A 15,961-nucleotide genomic window follows, 5' to 3' on the forward strand; every position below is an offset into this window, starting at 1 on the left:
CTACTCCCGTTCCAGACTTCTCAACCCATTTTTTTAAAACCTTAACTCTAATACGCTAGTTGGTTTTATCATCATGTAGATCAGAAATGAGATTGTACGAATCCATTAACTGTAAACAAACTATGAGAATTACATACCCCGAAATAACTTCTCTAAAAATCAAGATCAAGATATATACCAATGTTAGACATTAAGACATAATATTAAATTCATTTGATAATCACTATGAAATTAACACCAAACTCAGAATAACGATTACATGTTTTAGAATGCCGGAATTTTTTTTATCTCTTTACAATTGTGGGTATCGATTTCAGTATATACACTCGAATAACAAAAACAACAAAAAAATTAGAGTAGAGATATTCAGTAGCTCGTAATCGGGAGGAAACCCTAAACAATGTTGTCACAGTCATATAAAATCTAAATATAAAAATAGAAATAAAAGGCAATTTTCTATAACACAGGCAAACAAATCAACAATTTTACAATCCGAGAAGAAAAAATCGCATACCTTGAGCACAAAATGCCAGTAATTTCGAGATAGACAGATCTGATTTTTGCCTTTTTTTGAGTCTGAAATCGTCGTGTATTAGCAAACTTAGGAAATAACGAAAATAATATAACAAACAAAGATATCATAATAAATATGGAAATATTATAATTATTTAAAACATTTTTAATCGATTCCATAGCATAGATAGTTGAACTAAAGGAAGCATTACAAATTATGAAGAGAAATCTAGAAACATACATAACTAATAAAACCATAATACCGAATAAAAAGTTTGATGAATGAATATCCTAAAAGATAACTAAAACATAATTATCAATATAACATATAATAGATACTCAAGAATTGGCATAGGGAAAAATCAAGTGCTTGGTGCAGTTCCAAACATGCATAGGATTAACAAAGGCCTTTGCACTGAGAAGAAACCTATACAAATCACTCAAAACATGGAAAGAGGTCCACTCACTCGCTGCATGAATATCAGCAATAAACTGATCATCATTTTCGGAAACAATTCCTATAGCATAGCAAGCACCTTTAAATGTTGAATATCGAACATTGTTCACAGTCCTTAGATCCTCAAAACAACATGCTCCTCTCCTCACCTTCAACAAAAGTCTTAAATAGTAAAGATCACCAGATGTTAAGGGACAACTCTGCAACAGAAACACTCATGAAATTCGAGATAAACGTCGTCTCCAACATGTTCGCTCAATATCTCAAGCCCACTCCGTAGGAAATTGTGGATACGTCAACTCTCGTGCTTCAGGATGAAGACGATTAAATTCCATCCAAGCTTCCAATTTGCTCTTTTTGTCAGAGCTAGACGTTCCATCATCTTCCGATGATACACACGGCGGAGATGGAAGGTGAACAGGTAGGAATCCAACACTTATAGAGTTTAAGCATAAATGTTTCAATATTTTGGATAATAATCAAAAAACACATAAACTTATGCTAGTTAATGGTAAATCATTATTACCTCTTAGAGACATATTCCAGTAAGTGTATATAACGTAACACCGAAGAAGAGAGCCCTGAAAATATTTAGAAAAATATGTATGCAAACAATATGAGAAACAAAATCACATATATATAGTACTAAAATATACAAAGCTAAAGTATATAATACTAAAGTACATAATACGAAAGCATTCTAAAAGAGACAACTAACAGTCAAAGAAATACAAATATAGTAAAATATTGAAACCCCAAAGTCAAAGAATTATGATACAAAGCAAGATAATGACACGATGATGATCTTCTTAACTCAACATGGATTTAGTTTAAACCAAACGACAGTAAATCAAAAAGGGTTAATAAACAACGTATAGAATGCGTTTAAAAACAATTACACGAAACCTATAAGCTGAATATAAGGAAGAATGCATTTACAACTATAGTACCCTCTTCAAAAGAACAGACTACAATATAAAAACAACAACAACATAAAAACACACAAAAATAATAGAGAATGAAAACGGCGCAAAGAATGAAGGAATTGCATATTCGAAAGTTTAACCTAGTTATTTTTCCTCGATCAATATAAAAGAATGAATATAGGGGACGTATTTATATATTTTTTTAATAATAGGGTTTCCACTGCTAGGGTTTCGGTTAGGCTGGATAAATTTATTCCTACTTAGGTGAAAGTCCACTTTTTTTTTTTAATTTTGTTTATTGATTTCCGGAATGATCTAATTACCTAAAAACAATGAGAACAGTCCATTACTTACAAGGATCATCTTGAATATAACTTGTATTAAAAATATCAATTACATTATTTACAAAGCAACAGTTAGATAGTAGAATAAGTAGAACATACAATCAATAAAAATAAATCAAATAATGTCATATCGTCTGTTTCTTTCAAAAAATGTTAAAATTGAAACACACAAAGCATCTTTGCAGACCTATTGCTATGTGGATGAGACAATTCGTTTTTATCTTTAAAAAAAAAAATTGTGAACAATACTCGTATGGATAATGGTGTGAACATGTAGACCAATTCATGAATATATAGAACGAACATGATGAGCATGTGATCCGCATTACATTCAAAAGATACGATAGTACACAATAACACATCTATAAAGACCCAAAATATGGTAATAATCTAATTCATATTATATAGCCCAAACAGAGGAGAAAATTCATAAGAAAATTTAAAAACAATCATTACAAATCTTGAAGTAAATCGAGATATATAATTGATTTATAAATCCATAATAACGAGTATAAGGTTTTGACGAATAACATGAAAGGCAAATCAAAACACATAAACAACTGACAAATCCATAACACCGAATAGAAGGTTTTGATGAATATATTAAAAAGGTATCTAAAACATAATCAGAAATAGAACATATAATGGATATTCAAGAATCGGTAGAGGGAAAGATCAAGTGTTTGATGCAGTTCCAAACATGCGCAAGATTCACTAATGCCTTTGTCCTGAGAAGAATCCTAAACAACACACGCAAAGCATGCGAGGAGGACCATTTACTCGCTTCATAAAATCCAGCAATAAACTCATCATCGTCTTCGGATACCAATCCTATAGCGTAGCAAGCATCTTTGAATGTTGAATATTGAACACCGTTGACGGTCCTAAGATCAGAAAAACAAAACGCTCCTCTTCTCACCTTCAACAAAAGTCTCACGTAATAAAGTTCACCAGATGATAATGGACAACACTGCAAGAGAAAGACTTGCGAAGTTTGGGATAAACGGCGTCTCCATTTTGATTGTCCACGATCCCAAACCCACTCCATAGGGAATTGAGGATACGTCAACTCCCTTGCTTCAGGATGAAGACGATTACATTCCATCCAAGCTTCCAGTTTACTCTTCTTGCCCAGAACAGACATTTCCTCATCATCTGAGAACGATTGCGATGGTGGAGGGAGGTGCACAGGTAGGAATGGAACCCCTAATCAATCTTAATAATATACATATCAAATACAAACGATCAAATGTTTTAACTAATTAAATTACGAAAGCTTAAGATAGGTGCTGATAAATAATAAATACCGGTCGAAGACATATTCCAGCACGAATATATGATGAAACACTGACTAAGAGTATCCTGAAAAGCACGGAGTCACGAGATTAGCAAGAACAATATAGCACATAATAAAAAGTTTACATAGAAAAAGTATATTATAAGAGTCAACCAACAAAGAAATACAAGAAACAGTAAAAGAAGTACATATAAAGAAATAACTTTAAAATTACAGTAAAATGATCATAATATATACGATTAGCTTAAGAGATAAGTAAGGATACTTACAAGAGTTCAGAATCTGTATCAGCAGGCCGACCTAAAATACAAAAAAACAATAGTGAACAGACCAAAAGCAACATAGTTTTAGTTTAAAGCTAGCGACTGTAAATCAATAAGGGTTACGAAACAACATAAAAAGTTTTTGTGTTTTCCATTATAACTAGGTGGCTGGCCCGCGCCCTGCGCGGGCTAATGATCTTCCAAAGTTTTTTGAGTTTTAAATATAATATTCAAACCACATTTTGAAATTTTTTTTGAGTTTAAAATATAATATTCAAACCATATTTGGAAAGTTTGTTGAGTTTAAAATGTAATACACAAACCATAATTGGAAGCTTATAAATTGATTTTTATAATGTTAAATCTATATACTTAAAAAAGCATATTATAACAACTGATCATTTAATAATTTTTGAGTTCAAACAAACAGAGCTATTCAAAACCTTATCATAGTCAACACTAATTCATAATATAAGAAAATCCAAAAGATAAATCAGTTTAATATAAGAAAATTCAAAAGATAAAACAGTTTAAAAATACCAATGACTACCAAAATCTCATAACTAATATCCAATGTAATCTAAAACATATTTTTAGTAGCAAACAAAACAACATATTCAAATCAAACGCGAGTTTCTATAAATGTTTTCAAACACGTCTTTGTAAACAACATTCATTGTCTTCTTTTGTGCTTTGCCATTCTTATCTGTAGTAAGAATCTTCAACCCTTGGCGTGATGTAACTCTAGACACGGCGACATAAAGTTGACCATGAGAGAACAATGACTTTGGTAAATATAATCCCACCTTTTGTAGAGTCTGACCCTGACTTTTGTTTACAGTCATAGCAAAAGCTATGGTAATAGTAAACTGCCTCCAGCGCATTCTAAAAGGAAACCTCGCTTCTGGTGGTGACACAAACATTCTAGGTATAATAACCGTTTTTCCTATTTTCTTCCCGGTGATATGGCTTGCCTCGATTACATGCCTAGCTAACCGGGTAATAAGCAACCTCGTACCATTACACAAACCACCCTTAGGATCAATATTTCTAAGCAACATTATTGGAGCTCCTATCTTTAACTTGAGAGAATGATTTGGCAGCCCTGATACCTTTATACTATTAAGGTACTCCTGTGTATAGACGACTTCGTCTATTTTTCTTGTGTCTGAAGTATCAATGCTATCGGCACAAAGGTATTCATGTTCCTCACCTAATCAAAACAATTCAAACTATGTTAGTACTGATATATTTTATAATATAAATACGTATTAAAAGGAATTGTGAGAAATCATATAATGAAGACCTTTGAGTTCTGATAACATGAATTCATTGATAACGTCGACATCCTGATTCCATGGACTGAGTATTGCCCTTTCCTGAAAAAAAACTGGTTCACGGGTGGTTGTGTAAGATTAACCATAAATCTTCGAGACTATTCTCTTAACAGGATCACCTTCTCCGCTTATCAGCAAATCCGCTGGAATTTCTAATTCATCTTCTATGGTATCATGAATATTTAGTTTTCCATCACCAATATCCAAGATCCACTTGACGAATTCTTCAATTTCTTGATTATTGAAATCATTATCGCCACGAAGCAGTCTCATATTTGTCTTTAGCTGCAGAACTTTGCAATCAGACCAAATATGAGATGAATTCACAGTTGCCAATATAGTCTCTGAGCTGTTGCCTCCGACAATAACAGGGAGTATTTGTCGAAAGTCACCACCCAAAACAATGACCTTTCCACCAAATACCTTATCACACTTTAGTATATCACGCATAGTCTGATCTAGTGTCTCAAAACAATGCTTGCTCATTTTCGGAGCCTCATCCCATATAAAAAGATCGGCTGCTTCAATCAACTCTGCTTGGTGTGATCCAGAACTCACATTACAGAATGTATACTCGTTCATAACCATGGGTATTCCAAACCGAGAATGCGCTGTTCTTCCTCCCTCTAATAACAATGCTGCAATGGCACTTGATGCGACATTGAGAACTATTTTTCCTTGAGAACGAAGAGCAGCACCTAAAAGCCTCCATAGGTACGTTTTACCTGTCCCATCATATCCATAAACAAAAAACATTCCACTGATACCTCTTGTAACTGCATCCATTATCTCATTGTAGATATCCTTCTGTTCTTTGGTTATTGTTGAAAACAACTTGACATGATCGTTTGCAAGTTTTGCACGATCGTATGATTTCTCATCCCGGATTAGATGATTTGATTTCTTATACTTTCCAATATCATCAGGGACTGGCATCTCTCCTTTATAGTTGGATAGTGAACGACCGTTTCTGCGCATATACTTCTCTATATCTAACAAACCAAGATTCTTATATTGGGCTTCAGTCAACACCAAACCTAGATATACAAATAAGTCTGTTAGCAACTAAGATAATGTGATTCTTGTAAAATAGTTTACAATTTCAAATCCATCTTACCTGGGTCATTCTCTTCACGCCTTTTATGATATGAGAAATCCTCAGTTAATATTTGCCAAGTAGCATTCCAGACGTTAATCGGAACTGCTACACTACTCGAAAGAAGCATTATAGCAAAAAGCTTACGAAGAAACTTTCCAGTTCCCCAAAAACTAGCCTCTTTAATTCCTTCGATGTATTCTTTATCATCGTCTAACAAACCAAGCGCAAAGCATGCTTCTCGAAAAGAAGAGTATATAACACCATTAACCATTTTTAAGTCATCAAAACTCTCAGGGCCCTTTACTATATTGAGAAGAATCCTCAAATGATATGTGTCTTCAACGGAAGGTGAGACATACACCAGCCTGCCTATGGCAAAACCTTGTTGTCGTATTCTCCATTTCCGCTGCTTTGAGACCCAGACGAATTTTGTTGGGAAATCAGCATATGTTAGCGTCTTTGCCAAGGCATATTCGTTGTTTGCCTCCATCCACGCTAGAAATTGTGACTGACCTACCGATGCCTTGTTTAAGACTTGGTCAACGCTCTCTCCTTCGTGATATATACACATTTGTTTACCAGGCAAATGAAACGAAAGTTGCACTACTGCCGTGGTTCGGTACTGTGTAGAAATCTTTAGAAGCCTCCATGAAGATTCATATGGTGAAATGTATCTAAGAATGAGCAAATAAAACAGAAATAAATAATCATTTTTTTTTAAATTATACTTAAGTAATTATTAAAGTGATCCAATCTTAATAATTAGTTTCTGAAAGTTAATTGCAATTGTAATGTTGCTCAACCTCATCTTGGGATATAACGGGTTTACCGTCTTCATCCTCGATTGCTGCTCCAATGTAATCTGGACCCTTGTTTATATATTTGAATAGGTACTTTATAGACCGGGTTTGGTTGCACCACTCAACGTTAACATGTGCCCGAAAACGCTTTAAGAGATTTGGATTATATGTGACAACATATCGGTTATCACACAAAACACCCCTCTTGAGAATGGTTCTTTGATCTATACGACGCCTATAGATGGGAAAGCCAGCATCATCAATTTTAGATACTGATCCAGTAGGCTTGGGAAAGAATTTTGTACACCTTTTCTCATGCATACAAACATTTTTTGGATTGTCATCACCGCATGGTCCATGTATCATCAAGTCTCCAACAATTTCGTACAAAATTGGATCCAAGTCCTTGTCCGGTATCTCCGCTGATATAAATCTATCTATGTCCTCACCTGTTGGTAGTTTGGATTCGGGTTTCAAGAAAACAACCATGTGGGCATGTGGCAGTCCTCTTTTTGGAATTCAATGGTATACATCGCTGAAATAAAAGTAAAACGATTATAAAAAGTTAAAAATACATTTAATAAATTGAATTAGTACTTATACTTTAAGTATAACTTGGCACGATTTATATATTATGACTCTTTACTTATATTTAATCTTTTTGACATACCTGAGTTAACGTGTCCCATAACGTGGTTTTTTGTTAGATAATTCACTAAATTATCGAGCTTCATTTTAAAATCCTGCAACAAATATCTGGTCGATCCTCGATCTTTAGATCATGTTTTTCCAAAAACCTCGTTATCTCAGGCCATTTTGGATTGCAAGTAATTGTTATGAAAAAATCTGGGTATCCGTAGTACTTGCATGTTGCCATCGCGTCTAGATAATGTTTCCTCATGAATCTCTTATTTCCCGTGAATGAAGCAGGTATAAGCACCTTTTTTCCTTGTCCAGAAAGATCATTATTGTCACGTTCACAAGATTGTTCAATCTTATCAAAGTTGTCACACCGTAGCTTCTTTTGATTATGCCATATATAACGAAGGCTATTTGATTCTACCATCATATATGCGTCAACCAGAAACTGCTGATACAATCTCCCAGACATCATAATGATTGGGGTTATGCCTGTCTTGAATGCAAAATGCGAAAAACTTGCGCATTGTCACGGTTGTGCGTTTCCTTCCAGATGTATCAACATAGCCAATATCGATACCTAATCTAAAACCATCTTCACCATACGGAAATAATAACGGATACTGCAAAGGTAAATGAGCCGGATGCAATTCACTTATTCGGTATAAACCTCCAGACTTGCTTTGAATAACGATGTCTCTTTTTCTGTTAACATATTAAAATCACCAGGTATCAAAGCCGCCACATCGTTCTCAGTAGGTAAGTTATGCGTTCGACCATCAGTAGTTCGGCCACTTGCAAGAACCAACTTAAAACCTTTAGAATTTTGATTCCCAACAAATCGTTCGCGTGCAGTTCTTAAGGCTTTAACATGAGGATTATGATCATCTAACATCTTCTTTAGAAGTTCCACGATATCTGCTCTCAGCTTCCACGATATGATCACCTAAATTTATTCCTATTTAGGTGGTAGTCCACTTTTTTTAAAAAAAAAAAAATTTTGTTTAATTATTTCTGAAATGATCTAATTACCTAAAAACAATGAGAACAGTCCATTACTTACAAGGATCATCTTGAATATAACTTGTATCAAAAATATCAATTACATTATTTACAAAGCAACAGTTAGATAGTAGTATAAGTAGAACATACAATCAATAAAAATATATCAAATAATGTCATATCGTCTGTTTCTTTAAAAAAATGTTAAAATTGTAAACACACAAAGCATCTTTGCAGACCTATTGCTATGTGGATGAGACAATTCGTTTTTATCTTTAAAAAAAATTGTGAACAATACTCGTATGGATAATGGTGTGAACATGTAGACCAATTCATGAATATATAGAACGATCATGATAAGCACGTGATCCGCATTACATTCAAAAGATACGATAGTACACAATAACACATCTATAAAAGACCCAAAATATGGTAATAATCTAATTCATATTATATAGCCAAAACAGAGGAAAAAATCATAAGAAAATTTAAAAACAATCATTACAAATCTTGAAGTAAATCGAGATATATAATTGATTTATAAATCCATAATAGCGAGTATAAGGTTTTGACGAATAACATGAAAGGCAAATCAAAACACATAAACAACTGACCAATCCATAACACCGAATAGAAGGTTCTGATGAATATATTAAAAATGTATCTAAAACATAATCAGAAATAGAACATATAATGGATATTCAAGAATCGGCAGAGGGAAAGATCAAGTGTTTGATGCAGTTCCAAACATGCGCAGGATTCGCTAATGCCTTTGCCCTGAGAAGAATCCTAAACAACACACGCAAAGCATGCGAAGAGGACCATTTACTTCATAAAATCCAGCAATAAACTCATCATCGTCTTCGGATACCAATCCTATAGCGTAGCAAGCATCTTTGAATGTTGAATATTGAACACCGTCAGAAAAACAAAACGCTCCTCTTCTCACCTTCAACAAAAGTCTCAGGTAATAAAGTTCACCAGATGATAATGGACAACACTGCAAGAGAAAGACTTGCGAAGTTTGGGATAAACGGCGTCTCCATTTTGATTGTTCACGATCCCAAACCCACTCCATAGGGAATTGAGGATACGTCAACTCCCTTGCTTCAGGATGAAGACGATTACATTCCACCCAAGCTTCCAGTTTACTCTTCTTGCCCAGACTTGACGTTTCCTCATCATCTGAGAACGATTGCGATGGTGGAGCGAGGTGCACAGGTAGGAATGGAACCCCTAATCAATGTTAATAATATACATATCAAATATAAACGATCAAATGTTTTAACTAATTAAATTACGAAAACTTAAGATAGGTGCTGATAAATAATAAATACCAGTCGAAGACATATTCCAGCATGAATATATGATGAAACACTGACTAAGAGTATCCTGAAAAGCACGGAGTCACGAGATTAGCAAGAACAATATAGCACATAATAAAAGTTTACATAGAAAAAGTATATTATAAGAGTCAACCAACAAAGAAATACAAGAAACAGTAAAAGAAGTACATATAAAGAAAGAACTTTAAAATTACAGTAAAAAGATCATAATATAAACGATTAGCTTAAGAGATAAGTAAAGATACTTACAAGAGTTCAGAATCTGTATCAGCAGGCCGACCTATAATACAAAAAAACAATAGTGGACAGACCAAAAGGAACATAGTTTTAGTTTAAAGCTAGCGACTGTAAATCAATAAGGGTTACGAAACAACATAAAAAGTTCGTATAAATACACTTACACGAAACCGATACGATGAATGAAAAGGAAGGATGTGTGGTTGTGTACACAACTTCAATATCCTCTCCAGCAGATCAACCTACAATAGGAAACCAACAACACCAAAAGAAAAAACGAAAAGCAAACATAGAAAAAGTAAGAATCATATCGGAGTAGATTTCAAACAAAATCAAAAAATTTTGGCGCATGTATGATTCCTACCTAGGGTTAGGTTAAATAAAAATTTTTGAAATCAAAAAGCTAAACAAAATAATATAAAACATGCGGCTAACAAAACTTACACGAGACAGATAAACTGATTGAAGAGGAAGAATCAAATCGCACTTCAATATCCTTCTCAAAAGATTAGCGTGCGCTCACAGATTCAGTATCGTCCTCAAAAGATCAGCCTACAATAGAAAGCAACAACAACATCAAAATAAATCCAAAGAAAAAAGCAAGCAATATATAAACACAAATCAAAACGCCGTAGAACACAAACAAAACAAAGAAAATATTGCATATGAGAAAGTTTAACCTAGGGTTTTTCTAAAACGATATGGAAGAATGAACGTATGAGACGTTTAAGAATATATGTGTTTAGAATAGGGTTTAGATCACGTAAAATATGGGCCGACGATATTGGTATGGGCCTACGTTATTGATCTCCTCGAGTTTGTTTAAAAAATTTTGGTTAATATTTTCAAAAGTAATTATTCTCATTAAGGGATAAGGGGTAGTTAACCATGCTGAAACTCAATGAGAGGCTTCCATTGCTTATTCTGAACCCGCTTTTAATATATATGATTATGAACCTTTTACATATTTTGCAGTCAACTACTATTATGAACATTCGTTTTTGAATTTGTACCCAACCATTTATCTATGGATTATTTTTCAATTTAATTTTCAATTGTAGTCGGTATTTTGTGTAACTGACTACTTGGAATTACTATTCAGATATACCCTTACTCAGAAAGTCAGAAATACCCCCCTATTCTACTGTTCACACTAGCCTCCTTCAGAACATAGCGGTTTCTCCTTTGATCAAGTTCGTATTCTTATAATTGAAATAAAATATGTTGTAATCTTATATTTTTATTCATGTCAGATTACTTTACATGTTACCGAGTATATTGCAGACCTCCCATAACCGAATTCGGAGTCTGGAAAGGTCAAGGTTCATAACCATCTACTAGTAGACATCTACTATATATCAATTTATTTCATGGGTGATGTGTTAATGTTCAAGCAACCGGGGAGATTTCAGACCTCCCAGATCTGAATGTCTAACCCGCTAAAGATCAAGTTCGTATTCATCTATTAGTAGCGGTCTATTTTATAATCGATTATTTTCACTTATCTTGTGTTACTGTTTAGCCCACCCTCGAAAATGCAGATATCCGAGACCCGAATTCTGAACTTGGTAAAATACAGGTTCGTATTTAGTTATTAATAGTTGTCTATGTAGTTGATATATGTACTCGACTATCTTTTCTATTTATTGTGTCTGTTCAGACAACCGAGGATAATGCAGACATCCCAAACCCGAATTTTGAGATAGACAAAAGACAGGTTTGTAACCATCTATTAATAATTGTTTATCTGATTGCTATATATATATATATATATATATATTCGACTATGTCTCTTATTCTTTTGATCGTTCAGGTAACAGATGTAAATGTTGGTCTCCCCGATCCCAATTATGAAGTAGCTAAAGAACAGGTATGTAATCGACTTTTAATAATCATATATTTATGTAAGACCTGTAATCCAATGTCTTTTATTGTAGTATACTATTTTATAATCGATTATTTTACTTATCTTGTGTTACTGTTTAACCCACCCTCGAAAATACAGACATCCTAGGCCCGAATTCCGAATTTGAAAATAGTCCATGAAAACTACTCAGAACTAGACAAACCTTCTCTGTCTCGGATAAGTAGACAAACCCTACAATCGTTGTTTACTAGCGGCGGTCTATGCTTTTGGTGAGTGGGTATTTATTTGATCTAAGAAGGGGACCCTCCCAAAATAACCTAGTCTTATCCACAACACAAAACGACAACAGCGTTTGAACAAAAGGGATGCATTAAAGTTGTGAGTGTTATTGTAAGAAAAAGATGATATTGTTTCAATATAGGAAGCTGATGTGATCCAAACGCTCGTCAGAAAAAGCAGTGTCCAAAAGCAGGGAACAAGGGTTAGGGGTAATTTCCACCTACTTTTTAAAGTTGACTTGTGTTATTTACTTAATTGACCGCATTTAGACGCTATTCTCCTAATTTGCTCTTCCCAACCTAATATTGATGCAAATCACCCTATATTTTATTAACAATGATATTAATTTTGGGAAACTTTTCTTACTTTTGAATGTTGATGTGCACCATTAGAATTGCCCCTTTTAATCTGATGTGGACACCCTTAGAGGCATTTAGCTTCAACTTTTATTAGTAATAGGTAAAAAAAATAATTTTTCATCATCTTCAGTTACATTCTTTTTATATCAGTTTATTTGAAAACTGAAAAACAATTTTAAAATTTACTTTCTTTCCTTAATTGATTGCATTTTATTTTATATCTAAGTAAATTTGTATTTTGTTTAAGAAATGTTCTTATTTTATTATTATTTTAGGTTTTTTTGTTGTTTATGGAAATTTAATACATAATTTCCTTATTCTTTTATATATAGTTTCTTAACAATGATATTAATTTTTGAATTTTTTTTATTAGTTTTCAATGTTGATGTGGACCAATAAAATTGCCCCTTTTAATCCTATGTGGACATTCTTATAGACATTTAGCTTCAACTTTTATTAGGATTAGGATTAGGATGAGTGTTTAGAAATTTAATTTTTTTTTAGCTTTTCAAAAATATGTTTGGCTTTTTGTAGCTCAAATATTCAAAAGTTATAATATAATGCATTTAATTTTTTCTTAAATTTGGATTTTTCGGAATATTTTTCTATTTTTTGGAATTTTTTGAGAACTTTTTGATTTTTTTTGAAAATTTAATGTAATTTTTTTTATTTATTAATATTTTTATTATTAAACTATTGTATTGTTTTAAACCGTGGATAATGTTTCTTATAAGTCTGTTAACGAGAGATTGTAACGTGAAAATACAGTGGTGATTTTTATAATAGGCAAAAATAGTTGAGATATTTTTTAGATACAAATGTAATTCGGATATTTAATAGCTTTTTATAATTTAATTGTTGAATTTTTGTGGAATTTACTAATATAATTATTTAATAAAACTTCTCTGTCCAAGCTAGACGTGGATTAAACACCTATTTCTACTTATATGTGAGAGGCATTGTGCGCCAACAATTCAGTAATGGGATGCCCAAATTTTGAAGTTTCGGTTATACTCTTTACATAGTTCTGGATCAAACAGCAAACCAGAGGAGATTGAGATGCTGTATCCAAGAACATATCGCTTAAAAAAAAGAAAAAAAAAGAGAGAAAGGATTCGAGTTCTGTTGTCAATAGACTGTAGATAGTGGAACACGAGAAACAGTCACCAGCTACACAGACTACTATGAAATACCATTTTGGGCCGGCTGCTACACAAAGAACATTGACAAGATCACGCATGAACCACCAAGCACCGTTGACGAGTATAACCACTGTTTTTCCATTAGGCCACGATTCGAAGATAAAAAAAAAAAAACACCTACACATTGCGACCCTGCAACATAAGGGAAACCAGAAATTACCACTCGCTTAGGTCACCCGTACAATAATAGACTTTCTTCAACCAGTTTTGCTCGTGCTAGTTCTCCCGGCTGCCGTGTTAACCTGCTTTGAGAGATAGGCTTCATAGATTTCAACAATAAGACGGGGATCCTTTTCCACGAGCTCTATGTATTCCTCTCTTTTAGTGACTTTATCCATATTTTCTGTAATCTGCGACAACGCAGCATCGAGCACATGTTTCGCGTTGTGTTGGTGGGCAAAGGCATATGTCATGAGAGAGTTGTCCAGATTGAGTTTGGTTACCAGAAACTTCTCACAGTAACTCTTGAGATGTTTCACTTGGTATTTCTCTGACATAACCAAGAGATCACATGCCATTTGCTCATCAAGACATGCTTCAGCTGTGTAGAGATAATAGACGAAAGTTCGAAGAGTGTCATAAGATACATCGGTGATCTTGATTGTGCCGCTGCGACTCTCTTCCATCTCGTTTTCAAGCATTGCTTTGAAGACTGGTGAACGACTCACCTGAGAGGCAATATTCACATTGTTAGCTTTTGGAAAAAAAGATTAGAGAGTGGAGGAAGTTTACTCCACTAAAGGTTGTTTCGCAAAACTTTCACAGCTCTCATTATATATGATACATATAAATGTGACAGATAATTAGATAATCAAACAGAAAGGAACGCAGGCCAGGATTCCGATTTTTAAGCATGTTTTTATGGAAGGATGGAAATCGGATTCTAACAAAAGGCAAAAGAACCCGGCAAGAAAATATAGAAGCAATGGAACACAGAACATCTCTGAAAGCATGAGTAAACAAGAGAAAGAAAAAAATGCTCTTTTCAAAACAAAGTTCCTACATCAGCAGTCTACAAACTCCCTGAACACGATACCATATGATTGCAACTTCTATTTCATCGTAAAATCCATCATAATTATCAGAGTTTAATGGATTAATATCTGAAATTCATACAGATAAAGATGGTTTTTGCCAATCAATTCCGAATTTTTTTGAGTGATTATGAGCTAACTGTTCCAGTTTTCTTCAACATTCCTATCCTGCAAAAACCTAGGCTTTATCTAAATTGCCTAATTTGCAGAATGTACAAACTCGCTGTTGCAATTGAATGAAGAACTATCGAACACAGACACAATTGGAACAATCGAAGTCAAAATTAAACATTCTAGACCCTTTTTCACCCAATTAATAGCGGAAATCAGACAAGAATTAGAGAACGAACCAGAACGGCTTTATGAGCAGGAATAGGAGGTGAAGCGGCGGCGTTGTCGGAGGCGATGAGAACAACGTCAGTGAATGACTTGGAGTTGCTGCCGTGATCGAGAGAAGACGATAACCGAAGGAAGGAAATTTTGGCCTTGAGGTCGTCTATCTCGCGTTTAAGCTCTTCCTCAGTCTCGCCGGCTTCGACGTAGCATTCCTTGCAGGTGCCTGCATCTCGAGGAACGTACTCTTCCCGACAAGAGATACAGCGCATCGCCGTGTCGGAATCGGAATCGGATCCGCTTTCGCTGCTCTCGGTGTCGATGACGCATCGGTGTCTCCTCATCTTACACGACGGCGTTTTGCTCTCTCTCCGCTCTTCGAATTTTAGTTTGAGTAAGCTCAAACCTTTAAAGAAAAAACCAGAACCTTTCTTAACTTTTGTTCCTTTTTTTTTAAATGACTAATTTCCCCCCTTTAATACATAGTTTAGAAAACCAATACCATGGATCTGCATATAGTAGACATAATGCTGCTTTCAAAACTGTTGTCAAGGTTCTTGAGGCTGGGTTTTAGTGGCCAACAATGTTTAAAGATGCACAAGACCTTGTCTCCATGTGCAATGAATG

General features: G+C 34.2%; 2 protein-coding genes across 2 annotated transcripts; both read right to left on the reverse strand.

Annotated features, from left to right (window-relative positions):
* Positions 1–5,215: 5,215 nt before the first annotated feature.
* Positions 5,216–6,726, reverse strand: LOC112085463. Its single transcript, XM_024154678.1, has 3 exons — positions 6,255–6,726; positions 5,905–6,174; positions 5,216–5,862 (listed from the first exon to the last, which is right to left on the reverse strand). The coding sequence occupies exons 1-3, from the start codon at positions 6,724–6,726 to the stop codon at positions 5,216–5,218; spliced, it is 1,389 nt and encodes a 462-aa protein (XP_024010446.1).
* A 6,996-nt stretch (positions 6,727–13,722) lies between these two features.
* Positions 13,723–15,736, reverse strand: LOC18014801 (BTB/POZ domain-containing protein At4g08455). The gene is made up of 2 exons (XM_024154018.1): positions 15,352–15,736; positions 13,723–14,635 (listed from the first exon to the last, which is right to left on the reverse strand). The coding sequence occupies exons 1-2, from the start codon at positions 15,676–15,678 to the stop codon at positions 14,165–14,167; spliced, it is 798 nt and encodes a 265-aa protein (XP_024009786.1). The 5' UTR covers positions 15,679–15,736; the 3' UTR covers positions 13,723–14,164.
* Between the last annotated feature and the right edge of the window lie 225 nt (positions 15,737–15,961).

The sequence above is a fragment of the Eutrema salsugineum genome, unplaced genomic scaffold (genome assembly GCF_000478725.1).
Source record: "Eutrema salsugineum unplaced genomic scaffold, Eutsalg1_0 scaffold_3, whole genome shotgun sequence".
Classification (NCBI taxonomy): Eukaryota; Viridiplantae; Streptophyta; class Magnoliopsida; order Brassicales; family Brassicaceae; genus Eutrema; species Eutrema salsugineum.

What these genes read in the sequence shown, in the direction of transcription:
- LOC18014801 (XM_024154018.1), bottom strand. Translation starts at nt 15,678, where the DNA reads ATGAGGAGACACCGATGCGTCATCGACACCGAGAGCAGCGAAAGCGGA. An exon ending in CTGCTCATAAAGCCGTTCTG is followed by an intron (nt 14,636 to 15,351) that starts GTTCGTTCTCTA and finishes ATTGCCTCTCAG; the next exon opens with GTGAGTCGTTCACCAGTCTT.
- LOC112085463 (XM_024154678.1), bottom strand. Translation starts at nt 6,726, where the DNA reads ATGGAGGCAAACAACGAATATGCCTTGGCAAAGACGCTAACATATGCT. An exon ending in GCGTGAAGAGAATGACCCAG is followed by an intron (nt 6,175 to 6,254) that starts GTAAGATGGATT and finishes TTGTATATCTAG; the next exon opens with GTTTGGTGTTGACTGAAGCC. An exon ending in AATGGATGCAGTTACAAGAG is followed by an intron (nt 5,863 to 5,904) that starts GTATCAGTGGAA and finishes ATGATGGGACAG; the next exon opens with GTAAAACGTACCTATGGAGG.